This window comes from Pseudophryne corroboree, chromosome 5 (assembly GCF_028390025.1).
Source record: "Pseudophryne corroboree isolate aPseCor3 chromosome 5, aPseCor3.hap2, whole genome shotgun sequence".
Lineage (NCBI taxonomy): Eukaryota > Metazoa > Chordata > Amphibia > Anura > Myobatrachidae > Pseudophryne > Pseudophryne corroboree.
Window position 1 is genome coordinate 183,444,545 of NC_086448.1, and position 25,053 is coordinate 183,469,597.

The 25,053-nt window shown below is 43.8% G+C and overlaps 2 protein-coding genes across 2 annotated transcripts in view; one reads left to right on the plus strand and one right to left on the minus strand.

Annotated features, from left to right (window-relative positions):
* LOC134927454 (uncharacterized) overlaps nucleotides 1-25,053 on the plus strand; it is a 123,395-nt gene that overhangs the window by 88,518 nt on the left and 9,824 nt on the right. Inside the window, exon 2 of the mRNA XM_063921924.1 lies at nucleotides 13,734-13,942. The gene's annotated coding sequence lies outside the window, so the exon portion shown is untranslated. The remainder of the gene's footprint in view (nucleotides 1-13,733; nucleotides 13,943-25,053) is intronic.
* Nucleotides 1-25,053, minus strand: part of VIPR2 (vasoactive intestinal peptide receptor 2) — a 300,614-nt gene that overhangs the window by 26,999 nt on the left and 248,562 nt on the right. Inside the window, exons 8-9 of the mRNA XM_063921922.1 lie at nucleotides 14,931-14,991; nucleotides 14,780-14,849 (exon numbers count right to left, since the gene is read on the minus strand). Of these exons, the coding sequence (XP_063777992.1) occupies nucleotides 14,780-14,849; nucleotides 14,931-14,991 (131 nt within the window). The remainder of the gene's footprint in view (nucleotides 1-14,779; nucleotides 14,850-14,930; nucleotides 14,992-25,053) is intronic.

Here is a 25,053-nt window from a genome sequence, read left to right on the forward strand (position 1 = left end):
TGGCCAGAAGAATTGCGGGACACTTTCGGCGTACAGGCACCACGTACAGAAGACTGGAGCACCACCAAAAACTACTGAGCCTGCCCTGCCATCATCTGAAGCAAGAAGTGGTAACGAGGTGGAATTCAACCCTCTATATGCTTCAGAGGTTGGAGGAGCAGCAAAAGGCCATTCAAGCCTATACAATTGAGCACGATATAGTAGGTGGAATGCACCTGTCTCAAGCGCAGTGGAGAATGATTTCAACGTTGTGCAAGGTTCTGATGCCCTTTGAACTTGCCACACGTGAAGTCAGTTCAGACACTGCCAGCCTGAGTCAGGTCATTCCCCTCATCAGGCTTTTGCAGAAGAAGCTGGAGACATTGAAGGAGGAGCTAACACGGAGCGATTCCGCTAGGCATGTGGGACTTGTGGATGGAGCCCTTAATTCGCTTAACAAGGATTCACGGGTGGTCAATCTGTTGAAATCAGAGCACTACATTTTGGCCACCGTGCTCGATCCTAGATTTAAAGCCTACCTTGGATCTCTCTTTCCGGTTGAAAGACCTGCTGGTGACAAAATTGTCAAGTCAAGCGGAACGCGACCTGTCAACATCTCCTCCTTCACATTCTCCCGCAACTGGGGGTGCGAGGAAAAGGCTCAGAATTCCGAGCCCACCCGCTGGCGGTGATGCAGGGCAGTCTGGAGCGACTGCTGATGCTGACATCTGGTCCGGACTGAAGGACCTGACAACGATTACGGACATGTCGTCTACTGTCACTGCATATGATTCTCTCAACATTGATAGAATGGTGGAGGATTATATGAGTGACCGCATCCAAGTAGGCACGTCACACAGTCCGTACTTATACTGGCAGGAAAAAGAGGCAATTTGGAGGCCCTTGCACAAACTGGCTTTATTCTACCTAAGTTGCCCTCCCACAAGTGTGTACTCCGAAAGAGTGTTTAGTGCCGCCGCTCACCTTGTCAGCAATCAGAGTACGAGGTTACATCCAGAAAATGTGGAGAAGATGATGTTCATTAAAATGAATTATAATCAATTCCTCCGCGGAGACATTGACCAGCAGCAATTGCCTCCACAAAGTACACAGGGAGCTGAGATGGTGGATTCCAGTGGGGACGAATTGATAATCTGTGAGGAGGGGGATGTACACGGTGATATATCGGAGGGTGATGATGAGGTGGACATCTTGCCTCTGTAGAGCCAGTTTGTGCAAGGAGAGATTAATTGCTTCTTTTTTGGGGGGGGTCCAAACCAACCCGTCATATCAGTCACAGTCGTGTGGCAGACCCTGTCACTGAAATGATGGGTTGGTTAAAGTGTGCATGTCCTGTTTTGTTTATACAACATAAGGGTGGGTGGGAGGGCCCAAGGACAATTCCATCTTGCACCTCTTTTTTCTTTTCTTTTTCTTTGCATCATGTGCTGATTGGGGAGGGTTTTTTGGAAGGGACATCCTGCGTGACACTGCAGTGCCACTCCTAAATGGGCCCGGTGTTTGTGTCGGCCACTAGGGTCGCTAATCTTACTCACACAGTCAGCTACCTCATTGCGCCTCTTTTTTTCTTTGCGTCATGTGCTGTTTGGGGAGGGTTTTTTGGAAGGGCCATCCTGCGTGACACTGCAGTGCCACTCCTAGATGGGCCCGGTGTTTGTGTCGGCCACTAGGGTCGCTTATCTTACTTACACAGCGACCTCGGTGCAAATTTTAGGACTAAAAATAATATTGTGAGGTGTGAGGTATTCAGAATAGACTGAAAATGAGTGTAAATTATGGTTTTTGAGGTTAATAATACTTTGGGATCAAAATGACCCCCAAATTCTATGATTTAAGCTGTTTTTTAGTGTTTTTTGAAAAAAACACCCGAATCCAAAACACACCCGAATCCGACAAAAAAAATTCGGTGAGGTTTTGCCAAAACGCGTTCGAACCCAAAACACGGCCGCGGAACCGAACCCAAAACCAAAACACAAAACCCGAAAAATTTCAGGCGCTCATCTCTACTATCTAGTTCATCTCACATGTCAATGACATCTCACATAAGCCAAAATCTCACATAAGCCAAAATCGTAAGCACACATTGGCCCTCATTCCGAGTTGATCGCTCGCAAGGCGATTTTAGCAGAGTTGCTCACGCTAAGCCGCCGCCTACTGGGAGTGTATCTTAGCATCTTAAAATTGCGAACGATGTATTCGCAATGTTGCGATTACAAACTACTTAGCAGTTTCAGAGTAGCTCCACACTTACTCGGCATCTGCGATCAGTTCAGTGCTTGTCGTTCCTGGTTTGACGTCACAAACACACCCAGCGTTCGCCCAGACACTCCCCCGTTTCCCCGGCCACTCCTGCGTTTTTTCCGGAAACGGTAGCGTTTTTTCCCGCACGCCCATAAAACTGCCTGTTTCCGCCCAGTAACACCCATTTCCTGTCAATCACACTACGATCGCCGGAGCGATGAAAAAGCCGTGAGTAAAAATACTATCTCCATTGTAAAATTACTTGGCGCAGTCGCAGTGCGAATATTGCGCATGCGTACTAAGCGGAATTTCACTGTGATGCGATGAAAAATACAGAGCGAACGACTCGGAATGAGGGCCATAGTCCATATCTCAAGAAAAGTTAGTCAAAATCTGTGCTATCTGGGCTCTGGGGAGTTCAAGGGAAATCGCAAGTGAAAATCGGGCATAGCAAGGATCTCACCGTGTGTACACACCCTTAGAGACAGAGCGGCATGCGGGGTATAGGACACCCTGCTCCCCAGTCCAGGCCGCCTGTTGCTGTATTAAAAATTACAAAAAAATTATTATTATCCTTCTAAGCGGCAGGGGAGGAGGGGGGGGGGGGGTGATGTGGTGCTAAGTGCTGCCACTGAATCTGCCTATGCTCTCACCAACTGCAGGCCTCTAGTGATACAGTATGTATGTGTGTAGGGAACTTCTGTAACTAACAGAGTGTGAGGTATACCTATACAGGTACTGGTTGTTTCCCAATGAGCCCTTTGTCACACACCCACTCACACTGACAGGCACTCACACTGTACTGAGGCGCACACACACACACTCATACTGAGACACACACATACATACTGAGACACACACACTCATACTGAGACACACACACACTCATACTGAGACAAACACACTGACACTCTGAGGCACACACATTCATACTGGGACACACACACACACACACACACACACACACACACACACACTGACACTTACTCTGAGGCACACACACCCATACTGAGACACAGACACACACTCATACTGAGACACACACACACACTGACACTCACACTGAGGCACTCGCACTCATACTGAGACAAACAAACACACTGAGGCACACACTCATACTGAGACATACACACCAACACTCGCACTCATGAGACACACGCACACAAACACTCACACTGAGGCACACACACATACACTGACAAACATTACCACAGTAGTTACCTTCAGTCTGGAGGCTCCAGCTCAGACTGCAGGAGCCAGTGTCAGACAGACTAGACAAAGCAGCAGACAGATCGCCAGAGACTTGGCAATGTCGGGGACGTGGCTTAGTCACGTATATGTGACCATGCCCCTTTTTATAAAAAAAAACCCCTCTCCATCAAGCAGCAGTCTCCGGAGCCGGCACGACACTAGCTGGTGTACAGTGGCCTGTAATGGCTAAAAAGCTTCAGCTGTTGTGAGTCAGTTTAGCAGCGCTGCAACTAGTGTGTCCATGCCGCCGGGTTCCCTGCTGCTATATTATAGCAGTCACATGGGGGCCACAGGGCGGGGGCCTAACAGATAAAATGACCAGGGCCCCTGACAGCCTCAGCGGGCCGTCCCCTCAGGTCCTGGCTCCCATAGGTAGCTGCCTATTGGAAGCGCCGGCCCTGCGCCCCCCCCCCCCCCCACTTAACCCGCCACAGCTGCTCTCTGCAGCCCTGTCACCCTGGAGAGTCTCTAATGTGAGTGTGAGCTGCCCCCCTTCCCACACTACTTTTAATTACTCACCCCCCCTCCCCCTCACCTGGGTCCATTGTATATGTGCCTGCTGCAGAGGCATCAATGCAGCCGCCTGGGAGAGAGCAGTGGAGGTAGTGAGCGCAGGCCACCGCACAATGCACTCCCAGCTCTCTGTACTTTCCGCTGCCACTGTGGAAATTAGCTACTACACTTGGCTCGAGCCTCTACCACCTCCCCGGTGTTGCCAGCGGGGTAATGGAGGGCTGCTCATGCTTCTGTTAAATTGTCCCGCCGCCGCATATGGGTGATTGGTCAGTGGATCCAGCACTGGATCTGCTGTCCAATCACATCTGCCTTGCTGACAAGGGCTTGGTGTCCCTGTCAACGAGGCACTTATACAAGTGCCGCTTTCTCCAGCTTTTTCAATGGGCTTTTACAGCCCAATGCTTGGCTCCGCCCCCTGCTTTATCCCCAGTTCCTATTGTCTAATATAGGCACTGCTATCGGTGCCTCCCAAACTACTTTAATGTATTAAAATGATTAGCTTCATATATAGAAGATACTTATGACTAGGGATGAGCGGGTTCGGTTCTCTGAGAACCGAACCCTACCGGACTTCACGCTCTGAGCCCAGTTCCGAGTCAGGGTCGGGTTTTCCCACCTGACTCGGAAACCCGAAAGAGGCAAAACATCATCATCCCGCTGTCGGATTCTCGTGGGATTTGGATTCCATATAAGGAGTCGCGCGTCGCGACCATTTTCACTCCAGTCTCACAGAGTGTAGTGAGAGGACGTGTCTCCGTCCTCAGTGTCTGTGTGGGGGCGGGAAAGTGGGGTGGCGAGTCTAGTGCTGTCTTGTGCTGCTCAGTCCAGTCCAGTGTAGTCAGTGTCTTATGCTGCATCAGTCCAGCCAGTCACAGTGTTGGTGTCCTCTGCTGCTATATGTCCCCAGTGCTGCTGGCTGCTGTATATGTCCCTTGCATTTTTGCTGTGTTGTTTTGCATCAGACCAGGGGTAGTGTCTCTCTTGTGCAGCATCAGTCCAGTGACCAGTCACAGTGGTGGTGTCCTCTGCTGCCATATATCCAGTGTAGCTGCATAAGTCCCTTTCGGTGGTGCTGTGTTGTCCTGCAATAGACCAGGGGAAGTGTCTTGTGCAGCATTAGTCCAGTGACCAGTCACAGTGGTGGTGTCCTCTGCTGCCATATATCCAGTGTTACTGCCGTATAATTCCCGTGATACTGGCGTATAATTCCAGTGATATGCAAGTATAATTCCCGTGATACTGGCGTATAATTCCTGTGATATTGTCGTTTTATTCTCGGACTACTGGCGTAGATTTCCTATGATATTGCTGTATAATTCCTGTGATATTGCCGTATAATTCTCTGAATAATGGCATATAATTCCTGTGACATTGCCGTATAATTCTCGGAATACTGGCGTATAATTGCTGTGATATTGCCGTATAATTCTCGGAATACTGGCATATAATTCCTGTGACATTGCCGTATAATTCTCGGAATACTGGCGTATAATTCCTGTGATACTGCCATATAATTCCTGTGATACTGGCGTATAATTCCTGTGACATTGCCGTATAATTCCTGTGACATTGCCATATAATTCTCGGAATACTGGCGTATAATTCCTGTGATACTGGTGTATAATTCCTGTGATATTGCCATATAATTCTCTGAATACTGGCGTATAATTCCCGTGATACTGGTGTATAATTCCCATGATACTGGTGTATAATTCCCGTGATATTGCCATATAATTCTTGGAATACTGGCGTATAATTCCCGTGATACTGGTGTAGAATTCCTGTGATATTTCAATATAATTCCTGTGATATTGCATTTTAATTCTAGCAATACTGGCGTATAATTCCTGTGATACTGCCATGTAAGTCCCGTGATACTGGCGTATATATTTCCTGTGACATTGTAGTATAATTCCTGTGATATTGCCATATAATTCTCGGAATACTGGCGTATAATTCCCGTGATACTGGTGTATAATTCCTGTGATATTGCCGTATAATTCCTGTGATACTGCCGTATAATTCCAGTTATCCTTCCGCATAATTCCATATAAATCCATATAATTCCATATAAAGTCAGTCCAGTGGTGCTGTCCTGTGCTGTATATTATTGACTCCAAATAAAGGGGTTATTAATATTTAATCCAAATAATTTTTACAAGGTTTGCCCTGTGAGGTGTAGGGGTACGCTCTCTTGTGCCGCATATTGTGTTATATAATTCCAGAAAAATAATGGAGAATAAATATTTGGAGGATAAAATAGGGAAAGATCAAGAACCACTTCCTCCTAGTGCTGAAGCTGCTGCCACTAGCCATGACATAGATGATGAAATGCCATCAACTTCGTCTGACAAGGCCGATGCCCATTGTGATAGTAGTGGGCATGTAAAATCCAAAAAGCCAAAGTTCAGTAAAAAGACCCAAAAAAAGAAATGTAAATGGTCTGAGGAGAAATGTAAACTTGTCAATATGCCATTTACGACACGGAGTCCCAAGGAACGGCTGAGGCCTTGGCCTATGTTCATGACTAGTGGTTCAGCTTCACATGACGATGGAAGCCCTCATAACTGAGGCCTTGACACTTATGTTGGTGTTAGACGTGCGTCCAGTATCCGCCATTAGTGCAGTGGGATTTAGACAATTGATGGAGGTATTGTGTCCCTGGTACCAAATACCATCTAGATTCCACTTCACTAGGCAGGCGATACCAAGATTTTGCCATTTAATTCCAGTGATTTGGATGTATAATTATTAATTACAGTGATTTTCTCAATTAATTCCAGTGATTAAGACGTATAATTACAGTGATTTTGCCAATTAATTCCAGTGATTTGGACATATAATTATTAATTACAGTGATTTTGCCAATTAATTCCAGTGATTTGGACATATAATTCCAGTGATTTTGCAGTATAATTCCAGTGATTTGGACGTACAGTATAATTATTAATTACAGTGATTTTTCCAATTAATTCCAGTCATTTTGATGTATAATTACAGTGATTTTGCAGTATAATTCAAGTGATTTGGACGTATAATTATTAATTACAGTGATTTTGCCAATTAATTCCAGTGATTTGGACATATAATTACAGTGATTTTGCAGTATAATTCCAGTGATTTGGACGTATAATTATTAATTACAGTGATTTTGGCAATTAATTTAAGTGATTTGGACGTATAATTCCAGTGATTTGGATGTATCATTCCAGTTGGAATTGTTTGTGTCGCTTGGCTTAGTCATACAGCTACCTCATTGCACCTCTTCGACATCTTTGCTGTTTGGGGCCTAGTTTTTGAAAAGTGCCATCCTGTCTGACACTGACATATGAGTCCAGGGGTACTGCTGTATTAGTCCTTGGGTACTGCCGTATAAGTCAACCAATTGCAGAATTTTTTACATATGACAGGGGCGTGCTGGAGATGCTGTCAGTGGACTGAACAATTGCGGCCCACTCTCGACATTCAGCCACTGCGTGACACTACTAGATGGGCCAGGTGGTTGTGTCGCTTAGCTTAGTCATACAGCAACCTCGGTGCACCTTTTTTTCTTCTTTGCATCATGTGCTGTTTGGGACTATTTTTTTTAAAGTGCCATCCTGTCTGACACTTCCGTATATGTCCAGTGGTACTGCCATTTAATTCCAGTGATTTTGCAGTATTATTCCAGTGATTTTGCAGTATAATTCCAGTGATTTGGACGTATAATTCCAGTGATTTGCACGTATAATTCCAGTGATTTGGCCGTATAATTCCAGTGATTTGGACGTATAATTCCAGTGATTTTGCCATTTAATTCCAGTGATTTGGACGTATAATTCCAGTGTGAATTGTTTGTGTTGCTTGGCTTAGTCATACAGCTACCTCATTGCATCTCTTCGACATCTTTGCATGAGGCACTGTTTGGGGCCTAGTTTTTGAAAAGTGCCATCCTGTCTGCAACTGCAGTGCCACTCCTAGATGGGCCAGGTGTTTGTGCCGCACACTTGTGTCGCTTAGCTTGGTCATACAGCCACCTCGGTGCAACATTTAGGCCTAAAAACAACATTGTGAGGTGTTCAGAATAGACTGGAAATGAGTGGAAATTAATGTTATTGAGGTTAATAATACCGAAGGAGCAAAGTTACTCCCAAATTCTGTGATTTTAACTTTTTTTATGTTTTTTTCAAAAATCATCCAGATCCAAAACCAAAACCAAAACCAAAATACGAAAGGGTGGTTTTGGCAAAACAAAGCCAAAACCAAAACACAAAAGTGGAATTAGAACCAAAACACAAAACACGAAAAGTGCCAGCCGCACATCTCTACTTATGACACAGAATATGTCATAAATATCTTTTTTATACTATTTTAATCATTAATGACAGGGGAGGCATTGCACGTCTCTGCCGTCGGTGTGTGGTGGCTCTTAATGCACTATCTCCAGCCTCAGTCCACTCCTTGTGAAGCTCCCCCACACTTGCCTGACCTAAACTCCATAGAGAATCTGTGGGGCATTGCCAAGAGAAAGATGAGAGACATGAGACCGAACAATGCAGAAGAGCTGATGGCCGCTATTGAAGCATCATAATCTTCCATAACACCTCAGCAGTGCCACAGGCTGATAGAATCCATGCCACACCACATTAAGACAGTAATTCATGCAAAACAGGCCCAAACCAAGTACTGAGTACATATGCATGATTATACATTTCAGAGGGCCGACATTTCTGTATTTAAAATCCTTTTATTATTGATTTTATGTAATATTCAAATTTTCTGGGATTTTGGATTTGGGGTTTTCTTAAGCTGTAAGCCACAATCATCAAAATTATAACAAATAAAGGTTTGAAATGCCTCACTTTGCACGTAATGAGTCTATATAATATATTAGTTTTACCTTTTAAGTTGAATTACTGAAATAAAGGAACTTTTGCACCTGTATATACATATATACATATGGGTTAGGTATGTGTGACCAAGCTTCGAGATGCTCGATGGGGGGCGAGCGCAACGAAGCCCCTTGTGGGCTATCTGTGCTCGCCATGCTGCGGGCTCGGTGGCTTGCTGTGCTCACCACAGGTTCTATTCCCACTCTATGGGTATCGTGGACACCCACAAGTGGGAATAGTCCCTGTTAGTAGGCATGCCGACTGTCGGGATTGTTAGGGGGCTGGATCCTGGTGTCAGTATTGTGACCACCAGTCACACAACTACATCTCAGAATTCACACACGCATGTCAGTAATACAGTATTTAATGTAATCCGTCATTCTCCCAATAGTTCATATATATTTGTATATATTGGGAAAGTAATGGTATGTAAAAAATGGCACTGGTATAGCAGAGTAATAAATATGCACTTCATTTTCATAGTGGGTTCAATAAATTCCAATAATTAGGGTGGTGTTAGATACTTTGAGAATGTGCACAATGGTGAAATGTCCACTTACACCCCTTTCAATTCGCACAAATAACCCGGTATCGACACGGCATGTGAAAGCACTTTCCAAGAATTAGCGGGTCGTCTGACCCGGTAATTCAACCCGGTATAAAAAAGGATTATACCCGGGCTGAATACCGGGTCAGGTGCAGTGTGAATGGGAGCCGCGTCGATGCGACACGGTTCCCATTCACAGCATAGGGAAGGCGGCGCAGGAGATGAGATCATCTCCCAGCGCCGCCTCCACCCCCGCCCCTGCTGCTGCTGCGCCCCCCCCGCTGCTATGGCAACCGAGCCGGTATATTGCCGGATCGGAAAGACAGCAAAGGAGCGCAAATGCCGGATCTCACCCGGTAAGGACACGTTTCTTTTACCGGGTGGGATCCGGCATTTGCGATCTGAATGCGGTATTACACAGCCAGCTGCAGAGACTCTCACTATGATCCAGTCAGTTTCCACTCAGTCACAGTGAGCAGGATCATTCCAGCAGTGGATGGATAGATAACTCACCACCAAGGCATATAAAGATGTAATGTTTCTCTCCACGGCAATATAGAAGGTATGAGTCCCATGTGCTGTACTACAATGTATGCTGTAATCAGCCCGTCATCAGCCTGCTGGGACCAGCAGTGCAACAAGGGTAGGTATAGCGTAGGTTCACAAGCAGAGCATAGGAGCAGGAATCCCCTGCAGTGTGGCTCAGTATGGCTGTAGACAGTGCCAACTCGGAGATCTCAGTACAGTGGGCAAGTGAGCATGTGAAAGCATTAGCAGGGTCCACAGAATACAAGAACAGCTGACAAGGATAAGCACCTCTGTAACTTCAACGCGTTTCTCCACACAGTAGGGCGGCTTTATTAAGAAGTGGAAGTCGTATTTGTAGTAATATTAGAAGAGAACATCCTGGTTATAGTGGTGAGAGTGAGGGACTGGCAGGCAGCTAGCAGAAAGGAGTAAGGATGGAGCAGCATTTACATCAGAGCCTATCAATGAGACCACCAGACTGCAGGAACGACTGGTATGAGAGTGAAGGAAGGAGGTAGCGGCATTAAATCACAGTCTATCAATGAGACCACCAGTCCGCAGGAATGGCTGGTATGAGAATAGAAGAAGGAAGGAGCAGAATGGACATCACAGCCTATCAATGAGCCCACCAGTATGCAGGAATGGCAGGTATGAGAATGGAAGAAGGAAGAAGCAGAATTTACATCACAGCCCACCAGTGAGACTACCAAACTGCAGGAATGGCTGGTATTAGAATGGCGGAAGGAGGGACCGGCATTTACATCACAGACCATCAGTGAGACCACCAGAATGCAAGAACAGCTGGAAAGAGTGTGGAGGAAGGAAGGAGCTGCATTCCATCACAGGAGTATTTTTACTCCAATGAAAAAATATAGTGCGACCACTGTGTCACAACTGAGGGCTGGTGTCAGTAGCTAGAGGCCTCACTTGTAGGGGTTATCGGGTATGTGAATTTAGGAGGCAGGAGGGGACTCCTAGACATGTGCTGAGTTTGTAGTACCAATTGCCCGAAGGCGTGACCACGACAACAGGAGGTGCCTTTGAGGGTTTTTATTAAATCATAAGAATGTGTAACCAAACAATAACAGTCACAAGTGAGTCTCTGAATCACAACTGGTATTGACCAGTAATCCGGAGTATAACTAGGAATGCTTAATAACACTTGGAAATGCAGGTGGAATAAAGAGTGATGCTGGGGATTGTACACAAAGCGTGAGCGATGCTAGGGATTGCAGGTAAAGCTTGAGTGATGCTAGGGATCACAGGTAAAGCTTGAGTGATGCTAGGGATCGCTGGTAAAGCTTGAGTGATGCTAGGGATCGCAGGTAAATACTCCACTATTAGAGTGAGTAATGGAGACAGAGGACTACTAGAGAGTGGCTGCAGGAAATCGGAGACATACACTCCGCTAGCGCTGGATGCAGGAACTAGAGAGTCAGGTTGCACCACAGAGCCTCAGCACCGGAGAACTGGAGCTGCACCGCAGAGGGTAACCACCAGGGAGTCAGGCTATACTGCAGGGAGAGTTCACAGGAAAGTCTTTAATGAAGCTGCATACTGGAATGCTGGAGACACAATGGAAGCACTGACAACCCTCTGGGTGCTGAGACAGGATATTTATACCTGCTCAATAGCAGGGATTGACTTACAGTTAGGTGCAGACTCCAGCAGCACTGTGGATAGGTGAAAAGTGTATCATGTGATTAGATCCAAAATGGCTACGCCCATTGACGGAGATTGAAGGGGAACAGCACACAGAGACCATGTGTCAAACGGTAATGGCGGCAAGGGCCGCAACAGCAGAAACTCTACGCGCGCACAGCGGCCACAGGGATGATGGCAGCGGCCGCGGCACACAGAGGACGCACATCCAGCGGGGAACCACAGGCGCGGCAGTGACGGGCGGGGCTGAGAGCGTCACACCACCCGAAGTGAGTACACTGAGGAGGCCGCTGAACCAGCGCTGCAGGCCATAAGCAAGAGATATAAGCCAAAACATAGCTAATGCTATAGCCTGGCCCTGGCTCGCTGAGCCAACCTCAGGAGACACCTAACATGCAGGAAACGGCATCCAGTTACCCGGTCCGTGGCACACTGCATCCTATAGAAATGTAATTGATGATCCCATCCAATCCTGTGCAGGGTTGCTACTCAGCAGTCACCACACTGTGGCAGTAGGTCTGACTCAAAGGTGGATGTAAGCCCATCACTGCTACATCTTTGCATGCAGCGGAATTCAGAAGATGCCATAGCTGCTGTCTTTTGTACAGAAGCGCCCACCACTGGTACCTTAAATCCACCGATTGCATACTAAGATCTGCACCATCGGTCACACCATCAAAGTTTTGAGCAATTCTATGGTTGCTCAGAATGTTCTTCAGAATGAAGACAACAGGAAAAGTTCCATTGTGTACAAAGAAGTAGTCACTGGTTGTGACACCAACTCAAAATGTTTATGACACCCCTGATTTTTACTCAACACCCCACATTACTTCCCTTAAACACTCACTACCTGTCAATCACTCTGTGTCCAAATCCTATTGTGACAAACCAGGCAAGTATCGGATTTGGACGGATATGATGATTGGTGGAGTTACCTTTTTATTCCTGCCACCTGGACCTTTAGCAGTATGGAACTTTGCTGAGAGGTGTGTCGGACAACTCCTAAGAAATAACCGTTGCCTTTAGTTGCTAGAATTAATTTCAATTTATTGATATAGCAATGGTGCTTAAGAAATTCCTGGTAAGTTAAATAAGTATTAATTCGATAAACCATCACAATACGGTTTCATTGTCAACAGAATAATTAAAGTTAAATAAGTATTAATTCGATAAACCATCACAATACGGTTTCATTGTCAACAGAATAATTAACCTTACAGTTAGTAACCGTGTTTATTACACTACTCCGTGCTGTCAATTCCGCCTGTAAACAAATGGATACCCAACTTTCTCTAATAACATGCCGGTTATAAGTAAATACAAGCATAAAACATTTGGTAACACTCTAACAGACCAGTATTGCTGGTTAAACGTACGTACTACAACTTTGTAAGATTAGTACATGAATCACGTCCCCGGTACTCCCCAAGTCTGACTTCACAATGCAGTTCAATTGGGTACTACTTTTATCATGTTAATTGAACTTGTCCTTAACGATGGACGAATACAGTTACCACTTTAATATGGGTGACGTCCCTCAGTGGATCTATCACAATTAATTCCCGTCCAAGCTATAGTCTCTCGTTCAGAATTTACTGTTGAGATCTGTAAAACGCCCTGTTACTCTAAATGACTGTGAGTGCCTTAATGAAGGTATTTATTAGTCACTCCATTACCAAGTCACTGGTATTCCTCTCTCACTGGGTGGACATGCACATCTATGTAACTTGACGGATTCAGTTCATTCTCCTGACTTTAGGACGCATTACACTGACTCCCTCTCTTTGTTGTTAGCATAGTAGGGTAGCAGAGGCTTGATTCCTGACGGAAATGTGATAGCTCTTAACTGCGATACAATCTTCTCTCCTATCAACGCTTACTAGTTGTGTCGATTGCTGCCTCCGGACTACTATATGAACGTGTTGAATCAATGCTGAATTACACTGCAGTGTGTCTTTTACTACTTTTCAGTCTGTTTAATAAGTGCACTTATTGCTATTTGCAGGTAGCTTGACTCTCTGTGTGGTGTGCCTGCGTGGAGTTGTAGGATTAATAAAGTTAAGGTACCTTTCCTATACTCTCAGCTGTGGCTGACTCTTTGTTTCTTTTTATTATAGATGGCTCCGCCTCCCTGGCCGTAACTCACCAACAGGCCGCTCCTCTCCTCCCTCCGGATCTCTGCGTCACTGCCAGCCGCCTCAGCTCAGCTCCTCACCACCGCCGCTGGAGGCTTGCGTCCCGGGTCCCGCCGGCGTGGATTTTACGCTCACTGCTGCCGACGGAGGGAGAGCTCACATCGCTACTGCTGCTGGGTGCCAAACACCGGGTGAGAGTCGCTGATCGCGAAGGGAGACCAATCCCTGTCCTCAAGCTCCGTAGCCTTACAGCGCTTCCCCCGCTTCGTTAGCTCAGTCCCTCTCTCGTCCGTTGCTCAACTGCCAACCGACCAGTCCTCGCTCCCCTTAACCTCCTTTCCCCGAGTCCCCGTATCCTTCCGCCGGGACCCAACAGTTTTATTCTCGTGCAGGGCCAGTCTCTCTCCATATCCCCCACGTGCGGGTCCCCCCAGACTATTGTTCATGCAGCACAGATTTTTAGATACAATAAATTCAATACAATAAATACAATAAATTTAGATACAATAAATTCACTGCCCAGTGGGTGACAACAATACCACTATATTTACTACCGTGGTGCACAATTATCATCTTCACGGCAGTGGGGCACCACACTATGACCATCATCATGGCACATGCACAGTGCAACTCAGATGCATACATTGTACAAAAACATTAGCCAACTGCGAAAATATCAGCATTGCATCCATTTCTGAATCAGACCCCGTAGCTTCAACAGATCTGTCCATAGAGGTCATTGATCTCAATGGGTGCATCTTCTGTTATCAGTTATCAGTATTGCTAGTACCAGGAATCATGACACAGAAGTGAGATAACCCAGCTCCAGGTAGGACAGATTTGGCCAGAGCTGCAGAGTTTGTGTCATGCACGTCTCACACAGTATCACTTTATTAATAATTATGTTAAATATTGAAAAGAACCACTCTGTAATATTATCATGATGATATATATTTTCAATACCTCAGTAAATATGAATACATAGATAAATATGCAGGTTATTGGAAGGATTGTTCAATTCTACTCACAATAATGGAAATAATAATCGGTATTCTTATAATCCACCAAGGAACCCTGTGTTCATTTGTATCCCAGCATCTACAAAATAAAACATATGTTAAATGCACTGGTTACATAAATGTACAATTAAGCTGTTTTATAAAACAGTACTCTACTTACCCAGTATCCTCTAAATAAGTTCTTGTCACTAGCCATACAACAATGCATATAGTAGGAATACCTAGTGAACAAAAAATAAATACAATTAACTGCTGAAATGCTTGGCTAAAATAATTTTTACATTTAAACAAATAAGATATAATTAGAGATGTGTGGATCAGTTCTCTGGAAATCCATATCTACCCAAATTTTGTGGATCTGAACCAAAACCCTCTCTGGGTGTCAGTTTGGATCTTCTTGTGGTTCAGAATTTAGATTTTAAATCTGAATTTAGTTTTTCGGATTGCAAACATGACATGATTTCAGCTGTTTTTTTTCCATTTCTATCTATTTTTATCAAATTTTTTAAAATTAATTTTTAAACAGGATGATGAATTACTATAGAACCAAAATCAAAACACGGGGTTCGGTGCACATCTGTAGTTATAATACATAAACACATGCATAAACGTAATTGTGGGGAATGGTATAAAACCGCCTAGAGATTTTTTTTCAAATTATCTCAGAGTGACTTCTACTATAAATAATGTGACTTTCATACGTGAAGCCTATTGTAATAAACATCTCACCAAGATCACTGGAATACAGGACAAGATTGATCAAACCTTATAAAATGACAAGTAGAGGTGTTGCTCATAGCATTCAATCATATTCTAGCTAACATTTATTTAGTACACTCCATACAATGATAGCTAGAATCTGATTGGTTGTTTTGGGCAACATTTACCCTTTTTTTTATAGATATTCAGCTAAACTGCTCACTTTAGGGCTAATTCTGAGGTTGGAGCAAAAGAGCACCTGGACAAACCATATTGTAATGCAAGGCATGCAAATATATTTATGGGGTAAATACTGGCTGCTGTGCATGTAGCCTACATGCACAGCAGCCAGTATTTACCCCATAAATATGTAGCCCACAACTGCTGGACAGATTTATTGTTATACTGCAATTTACAATTACATTTTATATCTTTCCACCTGCGGTGCAACGGTGCACAGATACTTGTTGTTTTGCTCCCCTTTATCCCCTTGTCAAGGTCACATTGGCAGCACTGAGGCTCATTTATAAACTCAAACGTTCTGAACATCTTTACAAGTGCAGCTGCTTGTCCAAAGTAATGTATTTAAAGTTACACATCAGGGGTATGACAATTTATCTCCAGACCCAGTGGCGTAACTACTGCCCCCGCAGCCCTCGCGGTGGCTTGGGGGCGAGGGGCTGCGGGGGCGCCACTGACTTAGAACAGATTGACATGCGGACGAGCGTCCGCATGTCAATCTGCAGGTCTCCTTCCCTCCGCCGCTGTAAGGAGGGACACAGAGCGCACAGCGCGCGCCCCCCTGTGTCCCTCCCTGGCTCTCCGGCTGTCTAATACAGGAAGTGCTGTTCGTGAGCTCTGATTGGCTCACGAACCGGCACTTCCTTTATTAGACAGCCGGAAAGCCAGGAGGGACACAGGGGTGCGCGCGCTGTGCGCTCCGTGTCCCTCCAACACAAAGGAGGGGGAGGGGAGCAGGCACTGTGGGGGACTATCTGGCACTGGGGGCATATACCTGGCACTGGGGGGGACTATCTGGCACTGGGGGCATATACCTGGCACTGTGGGGGAATATCTGGCACTGGGGGCATATACCTGGCACTGTGGGGGAATATCTGGCACTGGGGGCATATACCTGGCACTGTGGGGGAATATCTGGCACTGGGGGCATATGTGGCACTGGGAGCACAGCCCTAGCAACAAGCACTACCCCCTAGCAACGAGCATGACACCCAGTGCATGAAACCCCTGGCAACGAGCATGACACCCAGTGCATGAAACCCCTGGCAACGAGCATGACACCCTGAGCATGAAAACCCCTGGCACCGTGCATGGAACAAAGAGCATGAAACCCCTGGCAACGAGCAGGTAATTTAAAAGTAATTAGAAGCCTTACTGTAGAACTTAATGTGTAATGGGCATTACGGTGTGTGGCATAATGTATCATGGACATTGCGGTGTGTGTCATAATGTGTCAGGCATTACGGTGTGTTGTATACTATATCACGGGCATTGTGGTATAATGTCTCGGGGTCATTGCGGTGTGGCATAATGTATAACGGGCATTGCGGTATGTGTCATACTGTGTCACAGATACGGTGTGTAGCATAATGTATAACGGGCATTGCGATTCCTGTCATAATGTGTCGGGGGCATTACGGTGTGTGCATATTGTGTTATGTGCATTGTTGTGTGTGGCATAATGGCTAAGGCCATTGCAGTATGTGGAATAATGTATACTGGGCATTACTATAAGGAGGAAAAATGACAAATAATGTAAGGGGCATGAATCAGGATTATTTTTCTTTCCTGTGGTGGCTAACGTCTGGGCATGCAGGTTGCAAAACTGGGGTATAAGGTAGTCTTTTCCTGCAATGCCACGCCCCTTTACGCGAAGCCACGCCCATCCCAATGAAGCCACACCCCTTTTTGGCGGCGCGCGCATATTTCTCCCTTTACTAGTGCCAATTATGGTGGGTATGGGGGGAGGGCGCCGAAGAATTTTTTGGCTTGGGGGAGAAAAATTTCTAGTTACGCCACTGCAGACCCATAGTAAAAATTCTGAAACTAAAAACCCAAATTAAATAGGACTTCACATGCATTAGTTCCCATGCATGCTCAGAAGATCAGAGAGGGGGACTCTGAGGCGCAGAGATGTATCTATACTTGCCAACTCTTCCTGAATGTCTGGGAGACTCCCTGAAGAGTCTAGCAATCTCCATGATTGCACCTTACCTGCATTATGTAGCTGTTGTGTACTTGGAGACATATAAATTCATATTGCATCATCACTGCCATTTCCCTGCTTTAATTATAAAGCACAATGATCCCTATGGCTACATGCATTTTCAAATAATATTTCTTGTGGCCATTTGTATGGAACCACATGTGAGTAGGATGCAATGCATGAACAAGCCCGGAAAAGTATCAGTGTCTTTTTGCCAACAAGTAGATTTTACTGAGCAACAATGCAACAGTGCTTGTGCGGACCAGTACATGTCCACTTTAACACTATAACACTATAGATACTGCTTTTTCAATTTTCCTGGAATAGGAAGGTATGAACATATGCATTCTATAAACAGACACTATGGCCCTCATTCCGAGTTGTTCGCTCGGTAAAAATCTTCGCATCGCAGCGATTTTCCGCTTAATGCGCATGCGCAATGTCCGCACTGCGACTGCGCCAAGTAAATTTGCTATGTAGTTAGGATTTTTACTCACGGCTTTTTCATCGTTCTGGCGATCGTAATGTGATTGACAGGAAATGGGTGTTACTGGGCGGAAACAGGCCGTTTTATGGGCGTGTGGGGAAAAACGCTACCGTTTCCGGAAAAAACGCAGGAGTGGCCGGAGAAACGGGGGAGTGTCTGGGCGAACGCTGGGTGTGTTTGTGACGTCAAACCAGGAACGACAAGCACTGAACTGATCGCAGATGCCGAGTAAGTCTGGAGCTACTCAGAAACTGCTACGAGGTGTGTAATCGCAATATTGCGAATACATAGTTCGCAATTTTAAGATGCTAAGATTCACTCCCAGTAGGCGGCGGCTTAGCATGAGCAAATCTGCTAAAATTCACTTGCGAGCGAACAACTCGGAATGAGGGCCTATATACACACTCCCACAAATGTTTTTGTGATGGACTGCTCAATAGTTACACAACTATTATACACCAAATAATTATCCTTAGAATTGACTCTTGAATCCACCTGAAAGTACACATGGTAGAAGTATAAAAAGTAATTTCTAACCTCAGTCTACTATCACTGTATGACAAAAACCCTTATTTATGACATATTTTTTTTCTTCAACACTGCAAGATTTCTATTCATTTACATGTAAAATAAAACATTATAGTGAGAGGACACTGTGAACACCCACAGATGCTGCCATATTGGTGCTGAAATCAAAGTACTTAATGTGTCTTTAAAATGTGGGAGTTTTTGCACAAAAGAGCGTATGTAGTATGGGTCTGCACTTCTGGAATTTCATAAAAGATCATTAGTCTTAAGGTGGGTACACACTAACAGATATATCTGCAGATTAATTGATCTGCAGATATATCTATGGACGGATCGAGCGGTGTGTTCAGCATACACACTGCCCGATCCATCGGGGACTGACGTCATGAACTGGGCAGGTGTGTACACACGCCCGCCCAGTTCACCTGTCAATCACCGCCGGGCGCCGCAGCATGTGTACGGGCGGTCGGCCGACCGCCCCGTACACACACAGCGAAGCGCCAATATATCGGTAGATATATTGGCCGTCGGCTGTGCTGCGCGGCCGAAGCGATACGTCTGTGAACGACGGAGTTCACAGACGTATCGGCCGTACACACTGGCCGACGGTCCCGCGATATATCGGCCGTTCAGGAGAACGGCCGATATATCGACCAGTGTGTACGGGCCTTTAGTCTGGGTACACACTTGGCGATGCGCAACCAAAAATATCATTTGATCCGGTGGATCAGACAATATATCGTTCACATCGTTCAGTGTGTTTTCACTATATCATTAACTATGCGCACTCCTGCGGGTTGTTATTGATGTACAATATCTTTAGTTTTCACCTTGAAATCTAAAGATATTGTACAAGTCTCGATGTGGCCGGTTCTGTATAGCAAATGGTATCGGTATGTGTGTATGAACAATATTGTTTGTAGCGGGGGGAGGGGGTAATCTTGCATGATGTCACATCTGATGTGCATCAACAAGTGTGTACCCAGCCTAAGTCAGGAGTTTGGGCCATCCTTGCAGTACTTGGTTACCACCTGAAATACCCCCATTATATTCCATGATTCAATGAGAGTTTCATAAAAATAGAACTGTGTAAGTCCACGATATAGCGTACCAAAACTCGTTGGCATGTGTCTTTATATTGAGGGGATAATGTATCAAACTTTCTAAAAAATGGAGAAATGGACAGGTGGAGAAGGTTCCCATAGCAACCAATGAGCTTCTATCTAGCATTAAGAAAATATATTCAACCAATCAGTTTCTACCTATAATTGTACAGAAGTAGTAGCTGATTGGGTGTCATGGGCAACTTCTAAACTGTTTAGAAGGTTTATTACATTCCCCCCGTAGTATGTTTACATTAAACAGCTTGCAGGTGTCACTTGTGCTACAGCTGTTTATGGTGAGAGCTTGTCAAGTTTTATCATACAAAAAACTTATTTGGCAAGATTTACTAACCCTGCATTATATATGTAGTGCTATGCTTCATATATTTTATATTATTTTAATTATATCTGTATGTGGAAAATTAATATTATTGTAATAGTTTATAACTAGTTACAGATAAAGGTGTGAATTAAATTAGGTGTGAATTTGCAAATTCTTCTAGTTAAACTCATGCACATACTGTACCTGAGATTCGCACAGTTCAATTAGAAATGCCAATTTACACTACTGCAAATTTTGTCCAAAAAGCAAACTTGGAAAAAACAACTTCATTACCAGGACCATATAGAAGGCTGTTATTGGGCATAAGGAAACTAATGGACGCTTTTGAAAGGTGTCAAATGGCTGATTTGTGCATATTTAAAAAAAAAAAAAAATTTAAATGATAAAAAATCCATGATTTTCCATTGAAATAAACACTTTCACTATATTTGGGGTGCATAAACTTATGAATTTGGGGTAATTTGAGGCTATTATTTTTTTCAACCCCAATAATGACATTGGCCCAATTAAGCTAATTGAAAACTTCCAGATGCCTATTTAGTTATTGGGGGAAGGGGGGAGGGAGTGGTCCAAGTGGTTCTGAAGCAAGTACTGAAATTTGGACCATAGAATAAAGATTGTCCCTACATTTTAATCTGCTCAGTGTGGTTAGAAGAAAAACAGCTAAATTTAGCAATGAGAATTTTCTGTGAATTTTTCTTGCAGGAACAAACTCATGTCTAATTGAATTTCTCCCATAGACTGAATCATAGTAACATAATATTTGAGGTTGAAAAGAGGCAAAATGCCTATCGCGTTCAACCTGTTTATTGTATTAAGTTGAGTTGATTTTAATGTAACATAGTAACATAGTGTTTGAGGTTGAATAGAGGCAAATTGCCCATCGTGTTCAACCTGTTTTAAGTTGTGATGATTCTACATACTTGCTAAATAATGTTTTATGACTAGTTAGCTACTATAACTCATGTTACCCCCGGATTAACCATGTTGAAATTTAAGTATTATAACCTTGGATAGCTTTTTCATTCAGAAATTTATCCATTCCTTTTTTAAATCCAATTACAGAGTCCGCCATTACCACCTTCCCTGGCAGGGAATTCCACATCCTGATTGCCCTAACAGTGAAGAACCCTTTCCTCTGTTGCGTTCGGAACTTTCCTCCAGTCGCAGCGAGTGCCCGTGTGTCCTAAACAGAGTTCTTTTAATAAATAATTCCTCTGATAACTCTTTGCGATGTCCCTTTGCATATTTGAAGATATTAATAATATCTCCTCTAAGGCGCCTCTTTTCTAGTGTATACATATTCAGCCTAGTAAGTCTTTCCTTATAGTCCAGTCCTTCTAGGCCTTTAATCAATTTAGTAGCTCGCCTTTGAACACTTTTAGTTCACTGATGTCTTTTTTATACAATGGTGCCCAAAACTGAACACAATATTCCAGGTGCGGACGTACTAATGCCTTATACAGCCCTTGTCTCAATTCCCCTTTTTATGCATGCTAGCACCTTACTTGTCCTCTTTACTGTGTTTTGACATTGTGTACGGTTATTAAGCCTATTATCAATGAATACCCCTACATTTATTTTCAACTCTGTTTCCCCTAGGCGTTCCCCATTTAATATGTAGGATGCAAGTTTGTTTTTAGTCCCAAAATGCATAACCTTGCATTTGTCTGTATTGAACCTCATTTTCCATTTAGACGCCCAGAGTTCAAGTTTAGATAGATCATTCTGCAAGGACTCCACATCCAATTCTGAACTAATTACCTTACACAGTTTAGTATCATCTGCAAAGATTGACACTGTGCTTTCCAGGCCTATTTGTAGGTCATTGATAAATATGTTGAACAGTAGTGGTCCGAGTACGGACCCTTGTGGTATTTCGCTGACTACTGGGGACCAGGTTGAGGACTTCCCGTTGACCACTACTCGCTGTACCCTGCTATCCAACCAGCTGCTTATCCATGTGCAAATAGTTTTTCCTAGGCCAATATCTTTTAATTTGATCATCAGTCTCCTGTGAGGAACTGTATCGAAGGCTTTTGCAAAATCTAGGAAGACCACATCCATTGCTTTTCCTTGATCAAGATTATTGCTCACTTCCTCGTAGAAGCTAATTAAGTTAGTCTGACATGACCTGTCCCTCACACACCCATGCTGGTTCTTGCTAATAATCCTAGCGGACTTTAGATACTCCTGTACGACGTCCCTTAGAATTCCTTCCAATATTTTCCCCACTATAGATGTTAAACTAACTGGTCTGTAGTTTCCCAGAACATTTTTGGATCCCTTTTTAAATAATGTCACTACCTCAGCTATACGCCAATCCTTCGGTACCATGCCTGATCTAATTGAACTATTGAAAATCAAGTATAGGGGTCGTGCTAGTTGTGAACTAAGCTCCATAAGAACCCTCGGGTGAAGTCCATCAGGACCAGGTGATTTATTAATCTTAATTTTGCTTAGTCTCTCCCGGACTACTTCTTCGCTTAAACAAGTATCTAACCATGAATCATTACTGTCACAATTGTTATGCTCTACTCCTACCATCAGTTCTTCACTGGTAAATACTGATGAAAAGAATTTGTTCAGTATTTCCGCTTTTATTTTGTCATCATTTATCAATTCTCCTAATTCATCTTTTAATGGACCTATATTCTCCTTTTTTAACCTTTTACCGTTTATGTATTTAAAAAACTTTTTAGGATTGGTTTTACTCTCTATAGCGATTTGCTTTTCATTTTCCATTTTAGCTGCTCTTATTGCTATTTTGCATTTCTTATTACACTCCTTGTAATACTTGAAAGACTTCTCCTTTCCATTAGATTTAAATGCTTTGAAAGCCCGCTTTTTTTTATCCATTTCTGCCTTATCCTTTTTGTTAAGCCACATCGGTTTGAGTTTAATACTCCTGCGTTTACTGCCTATGGGAATAAAGTTATGAATATTGCTATCCAGCAACCCTTTTAAAACATCCCACATTTCCAAAGTGTTCTTGTTATTAAACAGAACCTCCCACTCTATGTCGTTAAGTGCACATCTAAGCATACGGAAAGTAGCCTTCCTAAAGTTAAAAGTTTTGGTGGAACCCCTGTAGCTATGTTTCCTGAAACTGATTTCGAATGTGATCATATAGTGATCACTGCTACCCAAAGTCTCTCCAACTTTAGCGTTTGATATAATGTCCACATTATTAGTAATTACTAGATCCAGGGTAGTTTTACCCCTAGTTGGGTCCTCGACTAATTGAGACAAGTAGTGATCCCTAATCATATTTAAGAACCTGATGCCCCTCGCATTAGCACATGGATCGTTACTCCAGTTTATATCCGGGTAATTAAAATCCCCAATGGCAAGGATGTCCCCCAATCCCGCAGCCGTCTTGATTTGCTGCAATAGTTGTTCTTCCTCATGTATGCTAATATCTGGCTGTTTGTAGCACGTGCCTATGACTAGTTTTTTGCATCAATACCCCCACTTGAGATTTCTACCCATAGTGACTCCACATTATCACCAGTCTCCTCATAGATAACCTCCTTTAGGTATGGTTTAAGTGATGGTTTAACATAAAGACATACACCTCCTCCTCTTTTGTTAGCCCTGTCCCTCCTAAAAAGAGAATACCCCTCCAAGTTAGCAACCCAGTTGTGAGAGTCGTCCCACCATGTTTCCGTAATTCCTATAATGTCATACTCAGCCTTTGATGCTAACAATTTCAATTCCCCCATTTTACCTGCTAGACTTCTTGCGTTTGCAAGCATACATTTTAGTTTATCAGTGCCTTTATTTGTTTGTTTTCCTAAAGATTTCCCATCCTGGTTAACTAGTGCATCCGTAGATGCTGAAGAATGTTTTCTGACTAGTTAACAACTACAAATCACGTTACACCCGGATTAACAAATTCAATATTTTAAGTGTTGTAGCCTTGGATATCCTTTTCAATCAGAAATTCATCCAATCCCCTTTTAAAAGCATTTACAGTGTCCACCATTAAAACCTTCCCTGGCAAGGAATTCCAAATCCTTATTGCCCTAACAGTGAAGAACCCTTTCCTCCGTTGCGTGCGAAATTTTATCTCCTCCAGCCTCAGCGAGTGCCCGCGTGTCCTAAACAGAGTTCTTTTAATAAATAATTCCTCTGATAACTCTTTGTAGTGCCCCTTTACATATTTGAAGACATTAATAATGTCTCTTCTTAGACGCCTCTTTTCCAGTATATACATGTTCAACCTAGCAAGCCTTTCCTCGTAATCCAATCCCTCAAGCCCTTTAATCAATTTAGTAGCTCGCATTTGAACCCTCTCTAGTTCACTGATATCTTTTTTATACAGTGGTGCCAAAACTGAACACAATATTCCAGGTGCGGACGTACCAATGATTTGTACAATGGCAGAATTACATCCTTGTCCCTTGTCTTAAATCCCCGTTTTATGCACACTAACACCTTACTTGCCTTCTTTACTGTGCTGTGACATTGTATATGGTTATTAAGTTTATTATCAATGAGAACCCCCAAATCCTTTTCCAAAACTGTTACCCCTAGCCTTTCCCCATTTAATATGTAGGATGCAAGTTTGTTTTTAGTCCCAAAATGCATAACCTTGCATTTTTCTATATTGAACCTCATTCTCCATTTAGATGCCCAGATTTCAAGTTTAGATAAGTCATTCTGCAGAGACTCCACATCTTTTTCTGAATTAATTACCCTACACAGTTTAGTATCATCTTATCATCTGCAAAGATTGACACTGTGCTTTCCAGGCCTATTTCTAGGCCATTGATAAATATGTTGAACAGTAGTGGCCTGAGTATGGACCCCTGTGGTATTCCGCTGAAAACCGGTGTCCAGATTGAGGACTTCCCGTTGACCACTACTCGCTGTACCCTGTTTTCCAGCCAG